The 20549-nt window shown below is 35.6% G+C and overlaps 1 protein-coding gene across 2 annotated transcripts in view; it reads left to right on the top strand.

Moving 5' to 3' along the window:
- Positions 1-20549, top strand: part of VPS13B (vacuolar protein sorting 13 homolog B) — a 724212-nt gene that overhangs the window by 377018 nt on the left and 326645 nt on the right. The window contains exons 25-27 of one of the 2 annotated variants that reach the window (XM_049773957.1): positions 13852-14023; positions 14420-14534; positions 17118-17259. In XM_049773957.1, the coding sequence (XP_049629914.1) occupies positions 13852-14023; positions 14420-14534; positions 17118-17259 (429 nt within the window). Of the gene's footprint in view, positions 1-13851; positions 14024-14419; positions 14535-16544; positions 16612-17117; positions 17260-20549 lie in introns of both variants that reach the window. The other variant, XM_049773956.1, reaches the window with a different exon arrangement.

Genomic DNA, 20549 nt, shown 5'->3' with positions numbered 1-20549 from the left:
CCAAGAAATATCTGACAATATTTTAACTGGTTTGTTTTCCATAGAGAGTAGGAAGATTTTTGTGACAAATACTGTTATGAAGATCAGTATTAAAACTGAATCAAAAGCATTACCTTTCAACTTAGAAGGAGGTATTCTTGAAGTAATGTTTAATATACTTTCTATTCATGAGAAAATATTCACAGAGATCAAAATGTATGCATTGGAATTTAAATTTTCCCTCTAAAAATTAGCTGCTAAATGATGATAATAAGAAAATATAGTCAATTTTCCTCCTGTGTGTATGAATACTTCACAGATGACTCAATCTGTAGTAAAACTACAGATTTATTTATTTGATTCCGAATGAAATTTTTATTCAGGCTTTTATTTCTCATTTCCCTTGTTTATGGTGATGCTAGGACTGTATGAAGTGACCTTTGAATTGTTCATTTTGTTCTTTTAAGCTCTAGCAAGGTAAGTATGTTAATACTATCTTTTTTTGGTGCATTTATATATTTTGTTACTTTCTTAATAGAAATACAACCTTACTTTGGTACTAAGGTAGCTAACTCATGAATGATGCTAGGGAGAATAATGGGGAGCATACACTCATAGATTTTATTTTTTTCTACTTAGATATCTCTTTGCCTATTTGGATTAGCAAGCCCTAGAAAGGTTTATCATCCATTCCACTTTTTTGGGGGGAGTGGGAAGATTAGGTCATACCTGGCAGTGTTCAAGACTTACTCCTGGCTTTGCACTCAGGGATCATTCCTGGTGTGCTCAGGGAACCACCAGCAGTGCTGGCTCAGATCCATTTTGCTCTTTGCAAGGCAAACGCTCTACCTGCTGTATTCTTACTCTGGCTCCCATTGCACATCTTGGTAGTCATTGTCTCATTATTTTTGTTTCTTTTAGAAAGGTGTTTTATAAATAACCCAAGAGTTGACATCAGAACTATATGCATACAGTTTATATACAGGTGATGTATTTCCAAGTCATTATAACGATGATCCTTTGCTTTTACATGGCATTGCACAGATAGAAAAATAGTCATATGCTTCACAGTTATCTCATTTGGAGTTATCAGAACAGTTCTTTATTTTATTAATATTTTTTATTTAAACACCTTGATTACAAACATGATTGTGGTTGGGTTTCAGTCTTATCAGATGACACCCCATCACCAGTGCAACATTCCCATCACCAATAACCCAAATATCCCTCTTCCCCTCCCCACCCCTACCTGTACTCTAGACAGGCTTTCCACTTCCCTCATATATTCTCATTGTTAGGAGAGTTCGCAATGTGGTTATTTCTCTAACTAAACTCGGTGGATGTTCCCTTCAGTTCAGCTTCATAGCTCTGCAGGCCAAGGGATCCACATTTCTACATAGTTACACCTCCTGGAGATTCTCAGCACTCTGGTGAGGAGATTCTGACTTATAATACTTTTATAATAAATGTATTCCTAAGACCATTATTTTTCCCTAGTTAGATTTAAATAAAACTGTTACTTTGAAATTATATCTTCTTTACTCTTTTTATTTATTTATTTTTTTGGTTTTGGCCCACACCCAGTGATGCTCAGGGATTACTCCTGGCTCCATGCTCAAGGTACCTTAAAGGATGCCAGGGGTCAAACCCAAGTCAGCCAAACATGCAAGACCAGTGCCTTCCCATTGTGCTATCATTTCAGCCCTATATCTCCTCTTCTTTTGTTTGTTTGTTGTTTGGGGCCACACCCAGCAGTGCTCAGGGGTTACTCCTGGCTGTCCACTCAGAAATAACTCCTAGCAGGCACGGGGGACCATATGGGACATCGGGATTCGAACCAACCACCTTTGGTCCTGGATCGGCTGCTTGAAAGGCAAACACCGCTGTGCTATCTCTCTGGGCCCCCTATATCTCCTCTTAAAACACAATTAGGATAGGACATAGGACTGCTGTGGTAGAATATCATAAGGGTGCTTGAACTTTTTGCAGCCAGGCCTAACGGGAAATGAAAGTTTAAACTGCAGTAAGTTTATGAGTTAACGTAACAAGTTAAGAAAATATGTTAGCAAGTTACATGAGGCATATGATTAATTATTATTTAGTTATAAATAAATCCTAATGTTGTTCCAGTCTTAAGAGAACTACTTTTTATTGAATTGAGAGTCTTTATATATAGAAATTTGTCTTTACTTAAGACTGATATTCAAAACTTTCAACTTTATGGGGTTTTTAGTGCCCACTGAGCAAACCATTTTACAAACTCTTCTTTTTAGGAATGGGACTCCTCATAGCCGTGCTTGGAAACTGGGTGATCTATCAGGCACTAAAGCCCCCAGTATGTAGTCTGACTCTTGTGGGTGCCCAGGACCACAGTGAATGAGCAGTGTTCAGTGAGCTGGGGTGCCAAAAAATCAGAGCATGTACCCTAACCTTGTACTGCCTCCTTGGCCCCAAATCAATGCCCTGACATAGGAAGTAGGGTCATTTTTCTTTTGCAGTAAAGAATTTGGCTACAGAAGTTCAGTGATTTGCTTGAGCTCATATCAATTAGTGGTTTCAACCTCTGGTCCCTGCTGGCCCACTGATATTTCCCACAGGTCTTCGGAGAGATGATTGCCTCTTAACTATTTTCAAGCTGGACTGCCAGCCAGATCCAGCCAGTTGTTAAAAGACTGGATATTCCTGCTCTACATAGGACATGTAAAGCTGACATAAAAGTCTCTGTTCAGATGCTGGTGTCTCTAATATTACTCTCATATGTATTCTAGAATTTGACTTTGTGGTCAGAAGTAAAGTAAAGTTAGTGAAGTTAATTGTGGTCACCAAAAATAAGTGTATTTTTTATTCTGTTCCACACTTGAGGTTTTGTGGAATATTGTTCTTCAAACTTTTCAGGCTACCATTTTAGGAAATATTCCTTCATTTTTGAACTTCTCTTTTTCTATAACTCTTTTTATGCTTTGTTACAAGTAGCATGCTTTTCCTACACCTTTTGTTTCCTTCCCCCATTTTTAACCATTCATCTTTCCACTGTTTTCAGCTTTGTTTTCTCTCTGGCTCATTTTCTCATTTAAACTCTCATTTATTAATTTCTACTTAAATAATCGAATCCACTTGGTTTCCACAGGCCCCCAATCCTTACTGGAAGATTGGAAGGTGGAAGAATAGATTGGGTGCTTTCTTTATTCTTCCCATACCACGGTGGGAAACACTCTTGGCTCCTGTTTCATCATGGGAACATTGTGTGGATTGTCTTTTTTGTGGGAAAAATGTGAATTGCTTCTTTTGGGCTTCACCTTTGGTAAAGTGTTCTGATTCAGCTCCATGTCTGTTCTCTAGAACCTTAATGGATACGAAAATGCCTTTACTCCATCTCCCAGTTTAAAAAATAAATAACTCAGTGCCTCTTCCCCTAGAAATATATGTTTCTTAGGGAAATGACTACTCTAACAACTAGAATGACAATGTTAATGAGTGAGAAAGTAGAATGCCTGTCTGGAGTACAGGAAAGGATGGGGGAGAAGAAAGGGGTGGCATTGGTTGTGGGAATGTTGCACCGGTGAGGGGGGTGTTCTGTTTATGACTGAAACCCAACTATAATCATGCTTGTCATCATGGCGCTTAAATGAAGATTTTATATTTAAAAAAATAATGAAACTAACAGAAACAGCTGCCCCAGTCTTTCCCCTCACCCCATCTGTACCTGAAGTTACTGCCCCCTTTCATCCTACTGCATCCTTGGGGAGCCTAATTGCCCTGTTGCCCAGTTTGGGGAATAGTACTTTTGATATGTCTTTCTTCTCCCTTCTAACTCCTCTAACAATATAAGATCTGTTTTTTAACTAATGCTAATTTTTGACTTCTGTATTAGTAAATTATGCCTTTCTCAGCCTAATGTCTTTTATTTGTGTGTGTGTGTGTGTGTGTGAGAGAGAGAGAGAGAGAGAGAGAGAGAGACAGAGACAGAGACAGAGACAGAGACAGAGAGACAGAGAGAGAGACATTGACAGAGACAGAGATAAAGAAAGTTATTGACTGGGAAAGAAAATCCCAAGGAATATCTTAATTTTAGGAGCTATACACTTGCATCATGTTGCTGATAATTGATTTCAAAAGGGTTGGGGAGGTGTAAATATACTTTATCTTCCTCTCCTTTTGTTGTATCTCTTGTAAGACCAACTAGAAACTGAAGGATTCGATTATTCATACATACTGTTCAGACAGGTTAATCTATAAAAATACAAAATTTCTATTTTATGCTTTATTTGCCAGTTGAAATAAGCTTACAGCTGAAGTATTTGATATAAAAACTAGGAAAGAGAGGAAATCCAGAGCCTTTAAGCATATTTACTTGGTACCTATTTTTTGATTCGTAAGAGCACAGCTTTTTGATTCAGAACACTTTTCTGTCATTTTAGTGCATTTGCTTAATATGAACATGGACAGACCAGAATCATAGTGGCACTTAATATCATCCCCAGTGTACTAAGTCTTGGCAGGGAATGGAGGCGCTGTAGGGAAAATTAGAGTAGAGTGTTTAGTTTCCATGGCAGCCTCTTAGACAGAAAATAGTGTTAGTAATTTATTTTCTCAAAGGTGTCTTTTCTCCCTTCTTAGAACTAACTTGATATTTGTCTCTTACATGCCTATTTAGTTTTGTAGTTTCTTTTTTTTTTGGGGGGGGGGCAAGTATTTTCCTATTTATCCCATAAGCTCACAGTTTGGTTCTTTTTTTTAACAATTTTTATTGTGGCCAACATGAATTACAAATGTTTCACAGTAATATTTAAGGTACATAGTGACATTGAATCAGGGTTATTCCCACCACCTGTATTGTCCTCCCTCCACCCCTGTTCCCAGCATCCCCCTTTGTTGACCCCCGGACTGCTAGTATAACTGGTCCTCTCTATTATAGCTTGTTGAAAATTGGACATCGATTCTTTTATCATTGACTTTGGTTTTGGTGTTTAAGTGATTCTTTTTTTATTTCTATTCAATGTTCATATGACTGTTTGGTTCTGCTACCATCCATTTTTTTCCCTTCAATTTATGAGGCAGAACAAGATGATTCAAGTTATTTGATTTCTGTTTGAAAGAAAATAAGAAAAAGAAAAAGATAAAACAAATATACAAAAAAACTGGGAGGTGTCTGTCTAGAGGTTATAAATATCAATTTAATGGGGCCGGAGAGATAGCATGAAGGTAAGGTGTTTGCCTTGCATGCAGAAGGACGGTGGTTCGAATTCCAGCATCCCATATGGTCTCCCGAGCCTGCAGTGATTTCTGATAGTGATTTCTGAGCGGAGAGCCAGGAGTAACCCCTGAGCGCTGCTGGGTGTGACCCAAAAAACAAAAAAACAAATAAATATCAAAAAAACAATCAAATAAAAAGTATAAAAATATATCAATTTAATAAGGAAGAAAGGGAGGGGCCAGATCAGGGTGCAAGTGGTAGGGTATTTGCTTTGCATGCACTGACCTAGGACAGACTGCCACTTGATCCCCAGGCTTCCCCCAAAGGCCCTTAAGCCTGGAGCGATTTCATAGCCATGAGTAGCCCATGAGCATCAATGAGTGTGGCCCAAAAAGCAAAGTTAAAAAAAAAAAAAAGGAGGGGCCTGGAGAGATAGCACAGCGGTGTTTGCCTCGCAAGCAGCCGATCCAGGACCAAAGATGATTGGTTCGAATCCCGGTGTCCCATATGGTCCCCCGTGCCTGCCAGGAGCTATTTCTGAGCAGACAGCCAGGAGTCACCCCTGAGCACCGCCGGGTGTGGCCCAAAAACCAAAAAAAAAAAAAAAAAGAAAGGGAAAAAAAGAAAACATAACAAAAAAACTCACCAAAAAAATAAATAAATAAAACCCAAAAACCAACAACAAAAAACAAAATAAACAAAACAAAAAAAGAAGCAAAAATCAAACAGAAGACCAGTTTGGTTCTTGAAAGGGTTTCTGAGGTAGTTTACTGAGCTCACATCTGTATTATGTGTAGGAGAAAGCTGAAATCCTGAGCTGTGGTGTCTAGTGAGGACAGGGCGAATTCAGCTATGTGCACAGTAATGTGACCTATGAACAGTGAAGCTCCACATTCTTTAACTGTTATGACCTCCATCATCATTTGTAAAACTGGGATAATGGTCAGATATATCTTAATGACAACAACCACTATTGAATATTAAATTTTCACCTATCATGAACATGGTTATCCCTCTATGTGTCTTTAGTTTCATTAAGTTTATTTTTTTTTAATTTTTGCCCAGTCTATAATAGATATGTTCTTTTGTATTTGAATATATTTAAATTATTTATAAATAATAATTTATTAGACCAGTTGGTAATGCTTTTGCCTTGCATGCAGTTGACCTGGATTCTATCCCTGACCTGGATTCAATTCCTAACACCCCATATGGTCCTCCAAGTACCACCAGGAGGGATTTCTTGAGTGCAGAGACCAGAGCATTGCTGGATATGGCTCAAAAACAAAACAAAAAATTACATTTGAATTATTATGTAAATGTAATTGAAATTATATTTGTTTGCTTTTATTTAAAGTAGCTGATTACATTTAAGGCTTTTCCGATACTAAGCTGTTCTTATATTTCTGGGACAAACCCAGATTGATTCTAATATACTTATGCTTTTATAACTTGGAGATTGTTTGCTACTCTTCTGTTTAGGATTTTAGTATCTATAGTTACGAGTGGTTCTGGCCTTTAATTTTCTCAAAATTATAATGGCCCTTTGGTGTCAGATTTATTCTGTCTTCATAAATTGAGAAAGGAAGTATCTTTCTTCCTTTCTCTGTAAAAGTGATTTTTATGTTGAAAGTGTTTATAAGTTCCTCTGGCTATTTAAAAGGTAATTAAAAAGAAACTTAGATATAGCATTTTGCACCTTTAAATTGTAGGGTGTTGGATATGGAAGTTTTAGCTTTATTATTAGAAAGAGGGAAGAATTAAGTGGTTAGGACTAGAGGGGCAAAGGATGCTAATGTACTCTTCTAAAGAGAATCTACATTTTGGGGAGGCAGACTCCCAAGTGATACCCATGGATCCCCAGGGCCACTCAATGCCAATGCTTAGCTCAGAGATAGCAGCATAGTGCAAAGGGTCTGAGGATGCACTGATGCTTCTTGGTTGGGCTGGTACTATTAGAGAACAAAACAGTTGCCTTGCATGCATGCCCCTTTCCCCAGTCTTGTCATCCAGACCGAAAATAATAAATTTAGATCCTGATCTCAATTCCAATACTGAGACTGCTGTGTCCTAAAACATTAATTTTATATTTTTAAATTATAATACTTAATGGCAATTTGAACAAGTGACTCATTTTGAATCAAATCAAACTACTGACGGAACCAGAGAAGTAGTATGGGGTTAAGGTACTTTCCTTACTCACAGCCAGCTCCAGTTCAATTCCCCAACCGCTACTATGTGTAAACTGTGAGAAAATTAAGAAAAACAAGCTTTTAGGCCAAGGGAATTCCCTTTCTAATTTCCTCATTATTAACTGTGCCTATTCAGGGGGGAAAAAAAAGAAGCAGCACAAAATAATTTTTTTCATTTATTACTTTTTTTTTTGGTTTTGTTATTGTTGTTTTGTTCTTATTTTTTTCTTTTCTTTTTTTTTAATATGTGGTACTTGTCTTTATTGCTGTAGTGCTCATTGTATTTTTGTTTGATTTTTCTTTTTGTATTGTTGTGTTTCTCTTCCTTTTTCCCTTTCTTCTCTCAAACTAATGTTGAGAGCCTCTAAGGACTCCACCTATTTTCAGCTTGTTTGATATTTACCCCATTTTATTGCTTTTTTTTCTTCAAATAGAACCACATAACCGGAACCATCCTGTTCCGCCTCTCCAATTGAAGGGGAAATAATGGAGGATACCAAGACCAAACAGTAATTTGAGCACTAAGTTGTAGCAAAAATGATTGGACTTAAACACCAAATCCAAAGCCAATGACATCAGAATCGATACCCAACCTACAACAAGCTAGACACAGAGCGGTCCTCCTTTACTAGCAGCCTAGGGGTTAAGCTGGGGGATATGGGATGCAAGCTGGGAACAGGGGTGGTGGGAATTCCCCTTATTTAATGTTAATATGTACCTAAAATAATACTGTGAAAGATATATAATCCACTTTGGTCAAAATAAAAATTATTATTAAAAAAAAGAAAAACAAGCAAAACCAAAAATAATAAACCTATTTCTTATTAAATTCGTTTTTATTACTGGAAAATGTGATCCATTTTATTGTGTTAAACAATATAAAAATAACCTTTTAAGATTACCTTTCTATGGCATATTTATACACATTGTTGTGCAACTAATCTAATTATCCAGAAATTCTATTCTCCGTATATTGTAACTCCCCAGGGCTGGAAGATGACTCTAGGCTTAAAGCACTTGCCTGGCAAGGGCAGAATTTTGAATTCAAAGCCAGTACTGTCAGGGTCATATGTATGCCAAGGAATTTCTGACAGCTCCACCGTTGAATTGTATTCGTTCAATGCCGTATTAAAAGTGAAATAAAAACTTTCCAACACCCATGTCTCTGCACCTATGAAGGTGGCTCTAATATAGGCAGAGTGCATGTCAGTTTTATTCTTGAATATAGGGATGTTAAACAACTTTGGAATATTAACTCATACTGTGTTTGGATTAAATATGATTAATTGTACAGGGTTTTGTAAATCAATACAGAGATATTTCGGTATAAATGCATATAAACATATTCTTATGAGTTTGGTTTTCGTTTTGGTTTTATTTTCTGTTTTAAATATGTTTATCTCATTTTGTTACTAGATATGTGGATTCATTTTTGGAGTTTCAGAAATTCAGCTCATTAATCAGGAACATTGGTTTGCAATACTGCATGTGTTGTAAGAATAGGAGTTCATGCCAGTTCTAATATAGTTTTCTACCCGCATTCACCAAAGTACAAGAAATATAGAAAACTTAAGATTAATAATTTATGTTTTAAAAGTAAAAGAAAATACAAGATATTCTGCATGTAGTGTTTTGGTTATTTCATAATAACCAACAGTAAATGTCGTTAGTCTTAATTATCAGTCGATATCATTTTATTTTTAACATTAGAGGAGAGAGCAGAATTGGGGCTATACCCAACAGTGCTCAGAACTTCTTCCTGACTCTGCTCAGGAATCATTTCTGGTGATTCCTTCTGGTGGTGTTAGGCATCAGGATGCATATGCAGCGCCAAAGATTGAACTCAGGTTGGTTATACGCAGGGAAAGCCCCTAATGCAAAATCAGCCAATTCTACTATTACTCTGACCCTAAATTTTAAAGTTTTAAATAGTTTTACTTTTAAAGTATGAATCGTTAAATCAGAGACTACCCTATATTTCTTGTACTCCTAGTATTTATGTGTGTGAAGATCACTTTGAAATAGCAATTTTTATTAAATTTTTTCCTAACATTTTTCTTTAAGAGGTTTGTTAAAATGAATAAATTACCTTTTATTTCTTTTTCTTTTTCTTTTTTTGGTTTTTCAACCACACCCGGTAAGGCACAGGGGTTACTCCTTGCTATGTGCTCAGAATTCACTCCTGACTTGGGGGGACCATATGGGACGCCGGGGGGATCGAACAATGGTCTGTCATAGGCTAGTGTGGGCAAGACAGATTCCTTACCCCTTGAGCCATCACTCCAGCCCCAAAAAAGATTACTTTTTTAAAGTAGTTTTTCTTGCTGAATTTGATCAAAGGGTTTTTTTTCTATTAATTGCTTTACTTAATAAGCACAATGGTTACAAAATTGTTTATTGTTGGGTTTCACTCATACAATGTACATCATCATCCTTCTTCAGTGCACCCTTCCTACCACTAATGTTCCCTCCCTTATTACCCTCTCATCTACCCCCCCACCTGTCTTCTCTCTCTCTCTCTCTCTCTCTCTCTCTCTCTCTCTCTCCTCTCTCTCTCTCTCTCTCTCTCTATCTTCTCTCTCTCTCTCTGTCTCTCTCCCTCCCCCCCCTTGAAACTGTATTCTGCACTATTGTCAATAGAGGGGTGCCTTGCATGTCATTTTCTCCCCTTTCAGAACCGAGCTCTTGTCCAGAGATATCAGTTCCAACTACCATTGTCCTACGAGACCCTTCTCTATTCTAACTACCTTGAGCTGGACCTCCTGACTCATCTGAGGAATATACGAAAAAGAGAGTATGGTTACAGTATCCAGAGACAAAGAATTAAGGGTCAGAGGTCTAGCCCAGGGTAGGAATTTCACCACAAAGGTATTATTTCTTAACTTGTTTCAACTACAAAGAATTTACTATAAATGAATCTTTAAAAAAACAAAACAAGGGGCTGGAGAGGTGGCGCTAGAGGTAAGGTGTCTGCCTTGCAAGCGCTAGCCAAGGAAGGACTACTGTTTGATCCCCAGGCGTCCCATATGGTCTCCCCAAGCCAGGGGAGATTTCTGAGCGCTTAGCTAGGAGTAACCCCTGAGCATCAAACGGGTGTGGCCCAAAAAACCAAACCAAACCAAAACAAAACGAAAAAACAAAAAAACACTCCAATAGTTGTAGTAAATAGAAGAGAAATATTTGTTTATATGATCCTTAGATGATTTACACATAAACTCCAGTTCTTAGATGATTCATACTTTCAGTGATGTCCGAGTAATTCTTTTCACAGTGGCACGATGGAGGCATCATATTTTTTGGCAGCTGTAATCTCTACTTCCCATCACAATCTGAATGGTGGAAGCAGGAATAAGGTGTTTGAGAAGCAGTTAGTGTTAGTTTGGGGTTTTAAAACAGTTAAAACTACTTCCCACCCCTTGCAATAATAATGCTTTCCCAGCCTTGAAATAGAGCAAACGTAGTAAGGTATCACAGCAGGCCACTTATTACTGTTAAGTACTAACAGAGGTGCAAGTGTTTAGTCCTCTGGGAAGTTTTGTTATTGAACAAGAATACCGGAGTTATTTTGATAAGGAGAGTAGCAGGTGGCCCAAATGTTAATCAGTCCTGAGCTCTGCAGCAGGCCAAGGATGAGGAACTGAAGTGTTTGCTCTTCCCAATGAACAAAGATAAAATTGATCTAGGAAAATAAACTTAGCATTTTGGTCAATTTGCAACAAATTGGTGAAAGAATTAAACTGTGTATTTTAGAATTTGGCTTAAGGAGGTGTGGGAAAATATTTCCAGCCTCTCCAATTCTGGCTCTATTTTTATTATGGATTTGGAAATAGGACAGAAAATCAACACAAACATATTTAACAATACCACACCGAATGTTGTAAATCTAAAATGAAAGTTGAAATAGCACAAGAAAGGCAAAACTTTATTCTAAAAAGTGTTTACTTATTAATTTAAAACTATAGTCTTTGCATTCCTACTGAATATAATTAGTAGTGTTAAAAACCATGGTCACATTGATTTGAAATGCTTTTTTTCTCTGCAAAATTCAGCTTTTCTCACTCAGGGAGGGAAAATATTCACGAATACTTCTATAAAAACCTATTTAATAAAAAAAAGGCATACTGATTACATTATGTTGTCTTTTATTGTGTTTGACTTGGGAAAAATGCATCCTTTTGAGAGGTTAGTTTGTGCATTTTATTAAATGTTTTGCTTTAAAGTGTAACCCAAAACCTGCAAATCTTTTTATTCTCAAATTTTGGGAATTTTAGTTGCAGTAGATTTAGAACCATATATTTTAGAGAAGCATTTATATGAAAATATAAAAAAAGTGAGCTATTTGCTTGGCATAATTGGAACAAGAAATGGCTATTATCTTTAGGTTTAAATCTATTGTTTTCTGTCACAGTAAATCACAGGAAGGCACCATTGCTTTGCTAGGATCAAGTTCTCAGTGTTCCAACACAAAATACTTGCCTATTTTATGAAAATCTGCCCTATTTTGTCTCCTTCTGGGAGTTCAAGGAAATTGCTTTATTCTTCTCATTGAACAGTGTAATAAATCGAGGTATAGATAAAAATTTTGAGGGCTGGGAGATGACTGAATGAAGCTCATGCGATGCATACAGGAGACCTGGGCTCTCTATTGGAGCACTGTGGGGTGGCGCTCAAATCGGAACAACCAGCCAACAAACAAAACATATTAACAATTTCTTACTGGATTTGAATATTCCTTTGTTTCACTATCATTGTGAGGTGGTGAAAGCTGTTTTTTGTTTGTTTGTTTGTTTGTTTGTTTGTTTTCATTTTATTCTACTGGAATTTTACTATTATCCTCCTTGTTTGTAGGTGCCTTTTCTGGTAATTTGTTGTTTTTTTTTTATAGAGAATAATATACAGATCCTAATAATATGCCTTTTTTGATATTTTACAAAGATGATCTGGGGCCCGAGTAATAGCACAGTGGTAGACATTTGTCTTGCACGCAGCTGACCCAGGGTGGACCTGTGTTCGATCCCTGAAGTCCCATATGGTCGCCCAAGCCAGGAGCAATTTCTGAGCACATTGCCAAGAGTAACCACTGAGTGTCACCAGGTGTGGCCCAAACCCCCCTCCAAAAAAAAGATGATTTGCCTGCTGACAAATAACTACTTAGTATGAAAAATGAACATTTTTGTTTGAGACATTAAAATAGAAAAATATTCTGAAGATAGAAATATGACAAAATGAGAAAAAGCAGAGGGTTTAAATATTGAATGCTCTAAGAGTGCAAGTTTATAATTTTCTGAGCAGGGATCAGCTTGATCATCTTCATTATAACTGCTGCTTGTGAATTGTTTATTATGTGATCACTTGATTTTCATTTTCTTTCTGTTGCATAACAACCATCAAGAGGTATTATCAAAACTTATTATTTTTTTCTTTCCAATGAAGCAGATAAACTTGGAAAGTCTTTTTGGCATGACTAGTGTGTGAAGTACCACATTTGGAGCTTTACTCTGGAATTCAGTTCAGTTGATTAGTTAAACTAATGCCCAATACCTCTACTTGAGACTTTTAACTAGGAAGCTTGGGAGTGTGGAGCTTAGCCTGTTTTGCAGACAGGAAGTTCCCAGTTCTCATCCCTAGAGCCACCTTATATGCCAGGTACAATCCCAGCAGCACTGCAAATTGTGTTCCCTAGTGCCACAATTTCTGAACTCCCAAACCCAGAGTCTCTGGCACCATCTTTACAGTATGTCCTGGACAGCCACTGGGAGCCTCAAGGAGCCTCAAGGCCATTTATGAGCACTGCGAAGAAGTGAGTGATTGTCACCCCAGACATCACAACAACCACACAGCAAAGGGGAAGAGGAATGAAAAGCAGTTTGAACCACACAAAATATAAAACTGGGAATTGTTCAATTTGATAACTTTTCAATGTTTCCTTATTTTAAAATGTGGGAGTTTTGATGAATGTTTTGCTAATGTTTTGCTAATTCTGTTCATTCCATTGTCTTCGTTATAGTCAGTAACTAGGCAAGTGGGTTTTTGTTTTGTTTTGTTTTTAGAGAATTAATCTGTATTTTTGGCTTTTGGGACCAGAGTATCACTAAAGAGAGGACTGAGCTCTTTGCTTTATGGCAGCTCTATGCAGTGGGGAAATGAAGGGATGCGGCTGTTGGCTAAGACTTTTTTTTTCACCTCAGGCCCTTGGCTGTAGCTTGCAAACTTTGCTCTAAGGAAATACTCACTGGGTTGCACTGATTTCTAATAGAACTGGTGCCGTTCTATTAGAGAAACAGGATGATGGGCATGTTTCTAGCAATTATCAAATCATCTCATCAGCGTATATTCAAAGCATTATATGTGGACATTACCAGTGATGTAATTAGCACATCAATAAATACCTCTATAATATGAAATGTTATAAATAATGCTTACAGATTTTAAATGACCATTGTTTTATTCCTCTCAATTACAAAATAATGTCATTTCTCACTCCAGGGAGAGTCTGTACAAGCTGGTGATGATCCCCCATTCTCAGATTCTATTACCTTGGAACAAACTACGAGTAACATTGGGGGATCCAGTGGACGTGTTAGTTTGTGGATGCAGTGGGTACTTCCCAAAATCACTGTAAAGCTCTTTGCTCCTGACCCTGAAATTCAAGGCACAGGTATAGAAGTACATATTTTTTCTCTACTGACAGATTAAATATTGTTTCTAGAGAAAATATTAGAAATTAGATTTATGCTTCTATATAAGTATTATTAGGTCTAATTTAGGTGATTTCTCTTAATATATTTTAATTAGTCATAACATACTAACTAAAAGTTCTGTTTTGTTTTTTTTTGTTACATGATGTACTACAAAAGCCAGAGTTATTTCTTTACTTGTCTGCCTGTTACATTATAACATACTCACTGAAAAATTCCATAGATCTTTAATTTCTATTAATTTTTTATTTATATATAAATATCTTATTTATTTACATGTTATACATTTTTCTTTTTATTATTTAATTTTTATTTCTATCCTTAATTGTGAAACCTGTATGACTATATTTACTTAGAGCTTTGTGTGGTGAGTGAACTCGAAGATCTCAGTGCTTCCATAGATGTCCAGGATGTATATACCAAAGTGAAATGTAAAATCGAAAGTTTCAATATCGATCATTATCGAAGCAGGTAAGTATTAAGTATGGGAAAATCTATATTTGGGGGAAGAAAATACAAGTGAATTATTTTCCCATTTAATGTAATTGGCTACTTTTTAAAGTAACATTTCCACAGACTATTCTTGACAGATAAAATTCTTAATTTAGTTGTTATTCTTTGTCTATTGAATATAATAACATTTAGTAAGATGACAAGCCCATTTATAAATACCCTCTCATGATCTAAACTGCTTCTACTAGAGACTTAATGTTTGCTGCACATGTGTATTTGCTCTAATGCCTGGCACAGACCTGATGGCTCTTTTTCCTGGGTATTCCTGTACCATTAGGATCATGGATTGAAGAGAAATGATCTGTCAAGAGCCTTTGCATTTTGTAGATGATATCACAGATGACACATGATAGCTGTTTCTACAACCATGTTTCTCTTTTTCTAATATGTTTTCATAAAAGGACCACAGAGGTAGTACAGTGCATAAACACATATGTTTAAACCGAGTTCCAACCCAGCCATGAACCCCACGACCCCAAGCATTTCTGAGTGCTGTCCTGGAGGCCCAGAGCACTGCTAGATATGACTCCTGTGGTCCTTGACCCTACAGGGCCAACAGCACCACATACTTGGGCCCAGCATTTTTGAACTGTTCAGCCCAGGCAGCTAAGTCTTGATTGCTGCAAGTGTAGACCAACACCCCGAGAACCCAGGTTGGGAGGGCCTAAATAGCTAGTTCTAGCAGAGTACTCATGTCTTTATAATAATAATGATGTTAGGAAAAATAGTCCCATGATTTTTCAAAGCTGTATATAGGCTTTATGACTCAAACCGTGTCTTTTTGTATTTTTGTCATTACTCCTTTTCTTATTAAGATTCACTTTTTTTTTTTTTTTGAGCTTTACCCCTCAATAAAGCTTTCTTTATCGAGTGATAAAGCTCTCCACAAATTAGCTGTGTACTAAAGCCTGAAACTAAAAATTAGCTGTATACTAAAGCCTGGAGCTTCTCTAAGATTCACTTTTAATTGAAAATAATCCACATAATCCACATGCCATAAAATTCTTATATTTAAAAATAATATTTCTAAAATAGCATCAAAGTATTTTATCTGAATTGAAGAATATTTATTTCACATTTATTGTGCACCTACAAAATCACATTATGTTTCTATACCTTTCTTCTTGCACCATAATTCTTTTCAAATATTTTTGCCCTAAAAATTATCTTCTTATTTAACAAATTTCTAAATGTGTTTAAAACATTTGGATTTTATTCATACATATCATTTTTCTTAAACCAATAGTTATAGTATCACAGCTAAGATATGTAATTTAAAATTTACTGAATACATATTTTATTTATAAAATGTACCTAGCTATGTATTTATTGTATATTTTGCTGAATATGAGATCATAATAGTAAAATCTTAGCAAATTTATAATTGCTAATTTTATTGTGTTAATAGTGAATAACTAATTAGATTTTGATAATGGAATATTTACCTGTTTTGTTCCTTTTTAATGGAATATCTCTGGTAAGGTGATCTTGTAAGTCATAGTTTAAATTTTGTAAATAATACGATGTAAATATAATATTTGCTATTAAATATTGTAAGTTTTAATATTTAATATTTTAATTCATTTAATCACAATATTAAGTCTGTACTTAATGACAGACATTATGATAAGCATTGCAGATACTAGCATTTAACTAAACATAAATCATGCTTTTCTTGATGTTAACAGTCTCAAGGGTAAAATAGGAATAAATAACCAACCATATAACAAATGATAACCAAATCAACCCAACGATAAACCTAAGTTTATCATTTTATACAAAACATAAATGTTTTGGCATAAAAGTACAAGGCTGTGGTACTAATATGAATTGCTAATGATTGCATCATGACATCCATGTTCAGTGTACTGTTGTTTATATCATAACTATTTGAAATAGTTACATATGCTTGATTTTTTAACTCAGAAAACATGAAGAGAACAGATAAGGTGAACTTATGTTTTCCAGGCCAGGGGAAGGTTGGCAGTCAGGACTTTTTGAAGGAGTATTTCTGCAGTGCAAAGAAAAACCTGTGGTGAGACTCATTTAGTAATTATGATCTTTAAATGCAAATTGCTTATCTTTGTTCTTTAATGCAATAGGACTAAATGGTTTCAAGAATTAGACCTTGGAAAAAACTCCTTTGACCTACTCTTCCAAAGTTACATTATAAAATAAAACTTACTTTAAGCTACTTCTGTTTTGTAACCATTTTTCTGTTCTGACCATTGACTATTTTATAAAGGCAAGCATAGAATTACTTTTATTAATGTGCTTTCTCTTTATATATTATGTTGACTGTAGAATCATTTTTTATTGATAAATAAGTTTGTGTTGAATTTTCTGTTACATAAACTAAAAACCAGATTATTTTTTGTTTATTTTTATTAACAATGGTTTTGCAGAAGATGATACAGAGGCCAAATGTAGGAGTTGTTCAAACCTCAAGTGTATGAAAACTTCAGCAAAATTAAAAATATTCAGGTTTTTTGCTTATGGCTCTTATTGCTTTTTGTCTTTTTACATTCTTATCACCTCAAGCCTTGGGGAAGACTGTTGGTCTCTGGGGCAATATGGAGGTGTCTTCTTTTCCTCTACTGACAAGCTCAACAGATGCACCTTGTTGGTTCGACCCATCATCAAGCAGGACCCTTTCAGTAATTGCTCTGGCTTCTTTCCTTCTGTAAGAAATCATTTTAAAATTATGCTACAGAACACCCATTAAGAGGAACCCAGAGGAGTTTATTCAAAAAAGTCAACTCTTGATTTTCATCTTCCTTCATTATATCTGTATTTGTAATGAGCTTTACTGTGTTTTAAATTGTAACCTGAGCTTCCTTGGTAGTCCACTTCTAATTTACTTGCATAAGCTATTTGTCACTGGTTTTCTTAATATAAACTATTTTTACCATAACATAAGAAAATCAAGAGAATTAAGTTCAGTGTTTTTTTTTTTAATTGTGCTTTTGGTGAATGATAAAGAATTGAATATGCTGTTTTTGGTAATATTTTTAGAATAGCACTTAGATTGTTTTTTCTATTATTATGCTTTTTCCTTCTCACAACTTATTCAAGGTACCTTTTTTGTACCCTCTTCAATGCGGACAAAACTGTCTTTGACTGGATAGATCAATGAATGCTACACTATAAACTACTGGCTTTTCAAGTGTGGCACCAAAAGTTTGATTTTTTTTACTATTTGTCTATAGGCACACTATATCAAAATAAGCCATTCATCTTATTCTTATAAAAATTTTTGTAATTATTTCATATATTAAGAACAGATTATCACCATAGTAATTGATTTCTTCATGATTTTATTAAATCTGGGGCCAGAGCGGTGGTGCAAGGTGTAAGGCGTCTGCCTTGCGAGCACTAGCCTAGGACAGACTGCGGTTCAATCCCCCAGCGTCCCAAGCCAGGAGCAATTTGTGAGTGCAGAGCCAGAAGTAACCTCTGAGCATCAGTGGGTGTGGCTGAATAAAACAAAAACAAAAAAATATTTTATTATATCACTGAAAATATTATTAGATACTCCTTTAGCACATGTGAACTATGTGCTTAATTTTTTTTCTTTTTGTCCAAAAGGGATTTAAAATATTTATTTAACATTATGGAAGTTAATAAAAATATTTTAAATGATTATGTTTCTTCACTTACTGTTTAATGTCATATTTGTCTGACAAATGTTATTTTCTAATTTCATTTCTCTAAATGTGACATTTGTATCCATGTAAGGCCAGCTTAAATTTATTTTTTTTCCTCTTTGAATATTGGTGACTATGAGAAGCATTCTTTTTTCTTTAATAATGTTTATTGTGACCAAAGTGACTTAGAAATCTTTCACAGTAATATTTAAGGTACATAGGAATGATGAATCAGCAGCATTCCCACCACCAGTGTTGTTGCCCCTCCACCTCTGTTCCCAGCATGCATCCCATATCTCCCTCCTTCTCCTCTCCCCTAGAATGGTAATGTAACTGGTCCCCTCTATTACAGCTTATTGTAGCTTGAGTATCTATTTTGTTGTCTTCTACTTTGGGTTTGGTGTTTAAGTCTGATTATTTTTTATTTCCACTCAATGTTCCTACGGCTGCTTGGTCCTGGTACCACTTTTACTTATTTATTTATTTATTTATTTATTTATTTGCCCCTTAAATTATGAGGCAGAACAAGATGATTCAAGTTAAGTGGTTCTGTTGGAAAGAAAAAAGAAAAAAAAAAGAAAAAAAACCCACAAAACTGGGAGGAGTCTCTCTAGATGTTATAAACATTAATTTAAAAGAAGAAAGGGGAAAAAGAAGAAAAACATAAAAAATGCCAACAACATAAACCAAACCCAGCAACTATATAAAACAAATAAAAAGCAAGATACTAAAAAATAAAATAAAAAATCCAAAACCAGCATTACCCAAAAAAAATTTTTTTGTTTTTTTTTTTGTTTGTTTGTTTTTTTGCAAAGCTACAGTAAATATTGAGGAAATTAGAAAGGGAATTTCCTTGGCCTAAGACATATTGAGTTTCTTCACCCTTGAAGCATACTGTCATGGGAACAACTGCAGGCTCCATACACGCTCATTTTCACTTCTCAAGATCTTTTTATGGTGCCAGGAAACTTTCCACTCAGTTGTGGATGAAAAAATCAGGCCTCTGTAACTAGAGATCTTGGTATTTACACAGGTCATAAGACAAAGTCTAGGATGGAGTCTTTCTTTTACAGTTCTAGAAGTTCTGTTCCATCACTGTTGTAATCTGTCTTCTGTAATTAGGGGTCTTGTCATCACTTGGGCTCACTCCACCCCCAACTGTCCACACCCACAATCCCTGAGATTGCATTCTTTGCTTGACCAGGCCACTGGATGCTGAGCAGCACCAAGGGAGAAGGAAATGGAGTAGAAGCCATTTCCCTGAGTCAGTGCTAGGTGCAGGCTCACCACTGCTCTTCTCTTTCCAGTGTTTCCTTCTCAGGAGACTGGATTTTTCCTTCTGGGTTTCCTAATTAATAAAACAGGATTTTATGTATAATAATTGGTTCATCAAATTTCAGACTTTTACAAAATTTTTTCACATATTGATTGAAATGCAAAGAATATATTTTGATTTTTTCTTCAAAATATACTGTTTACTGTGATTTGTTTATAGTGTGCAATTTGAATGAGTGTGAGAAATATTGATGTTACAATAACAATTTTAATTCTCAATCAGATGTTGTACATATATTAGCACAGTGTTAAGCCAAAGTATTATCACTTGTAGAAGACTGGATAAATTTAAAAACAATATGACAACCATTAATTGTAGACAAATTCTGGAAGATAAATGTTTTATTTTTGTATTATATTACCCTTTCTAGTTAAACATGCATAAGTAGTTATTAAAGCATAATATCAATGAAGCTCTTTATGCATTTCTCATATAAATTAGCCAAATGAATCAAGACAAAAATTCTTAGTAATGTGAAATGAAGTACTGATAAATATCTTGTCTACTCATGTTGTTGATGACAAATAGAAATACATAGCATAGATGTTTCCATAGGTCATGCATAAACACCCCCTTTGTAACCCTTAAAATGTCAACATATTGGTCCTCTGAAAGAAAAATGACCAGACCATAAGATAACGCAAGGAACTGGAGTTGTGCGTGTAAGGTGTTGAGTTCAATACTTGGTATCCCATGACTTTCTGAATACCACTGGGCTTAGTCCTTGTGGCTCCAATACCAATAAACCAGTAGCAGTACATTGTTGTGCCTTAGCACAGAACCATCAGCCAAGCCCTGCTGAAGCCACTTATCCTCCTGGTCCCCTAGTACCACAGGGAAGACCCCATAAGAGAATGAGAAGATAAAATTAGGAGATGAGAGATTCCAAGACCTGGATATTACAGAAAATGCAGAAGTGACCAAAAACAGCACAAAGTACTTAATAACATCTCTCAGTATCTAGAATTAGAACTCAGTGATATTTTTATT

Source organism: Suncus etruscus, chromosome 5 (assembly GCF_024139225.1).
Source record: "Suncus etruscus isolate mSunEtr1 chromosome 5, mSunEtr1.pri.cur, whole genome shotgun sequence".
In the NCBI taxonomy this organism is placed as follows: Eukaryota; Metazoa; Chordata; class Mammalia; order Eulipotyphla; family Soricidae; genus Suncus; species Suncus etruscus.
This window is presented reverse-complemented; position numbering and strand designations above follow the sequence as displayed.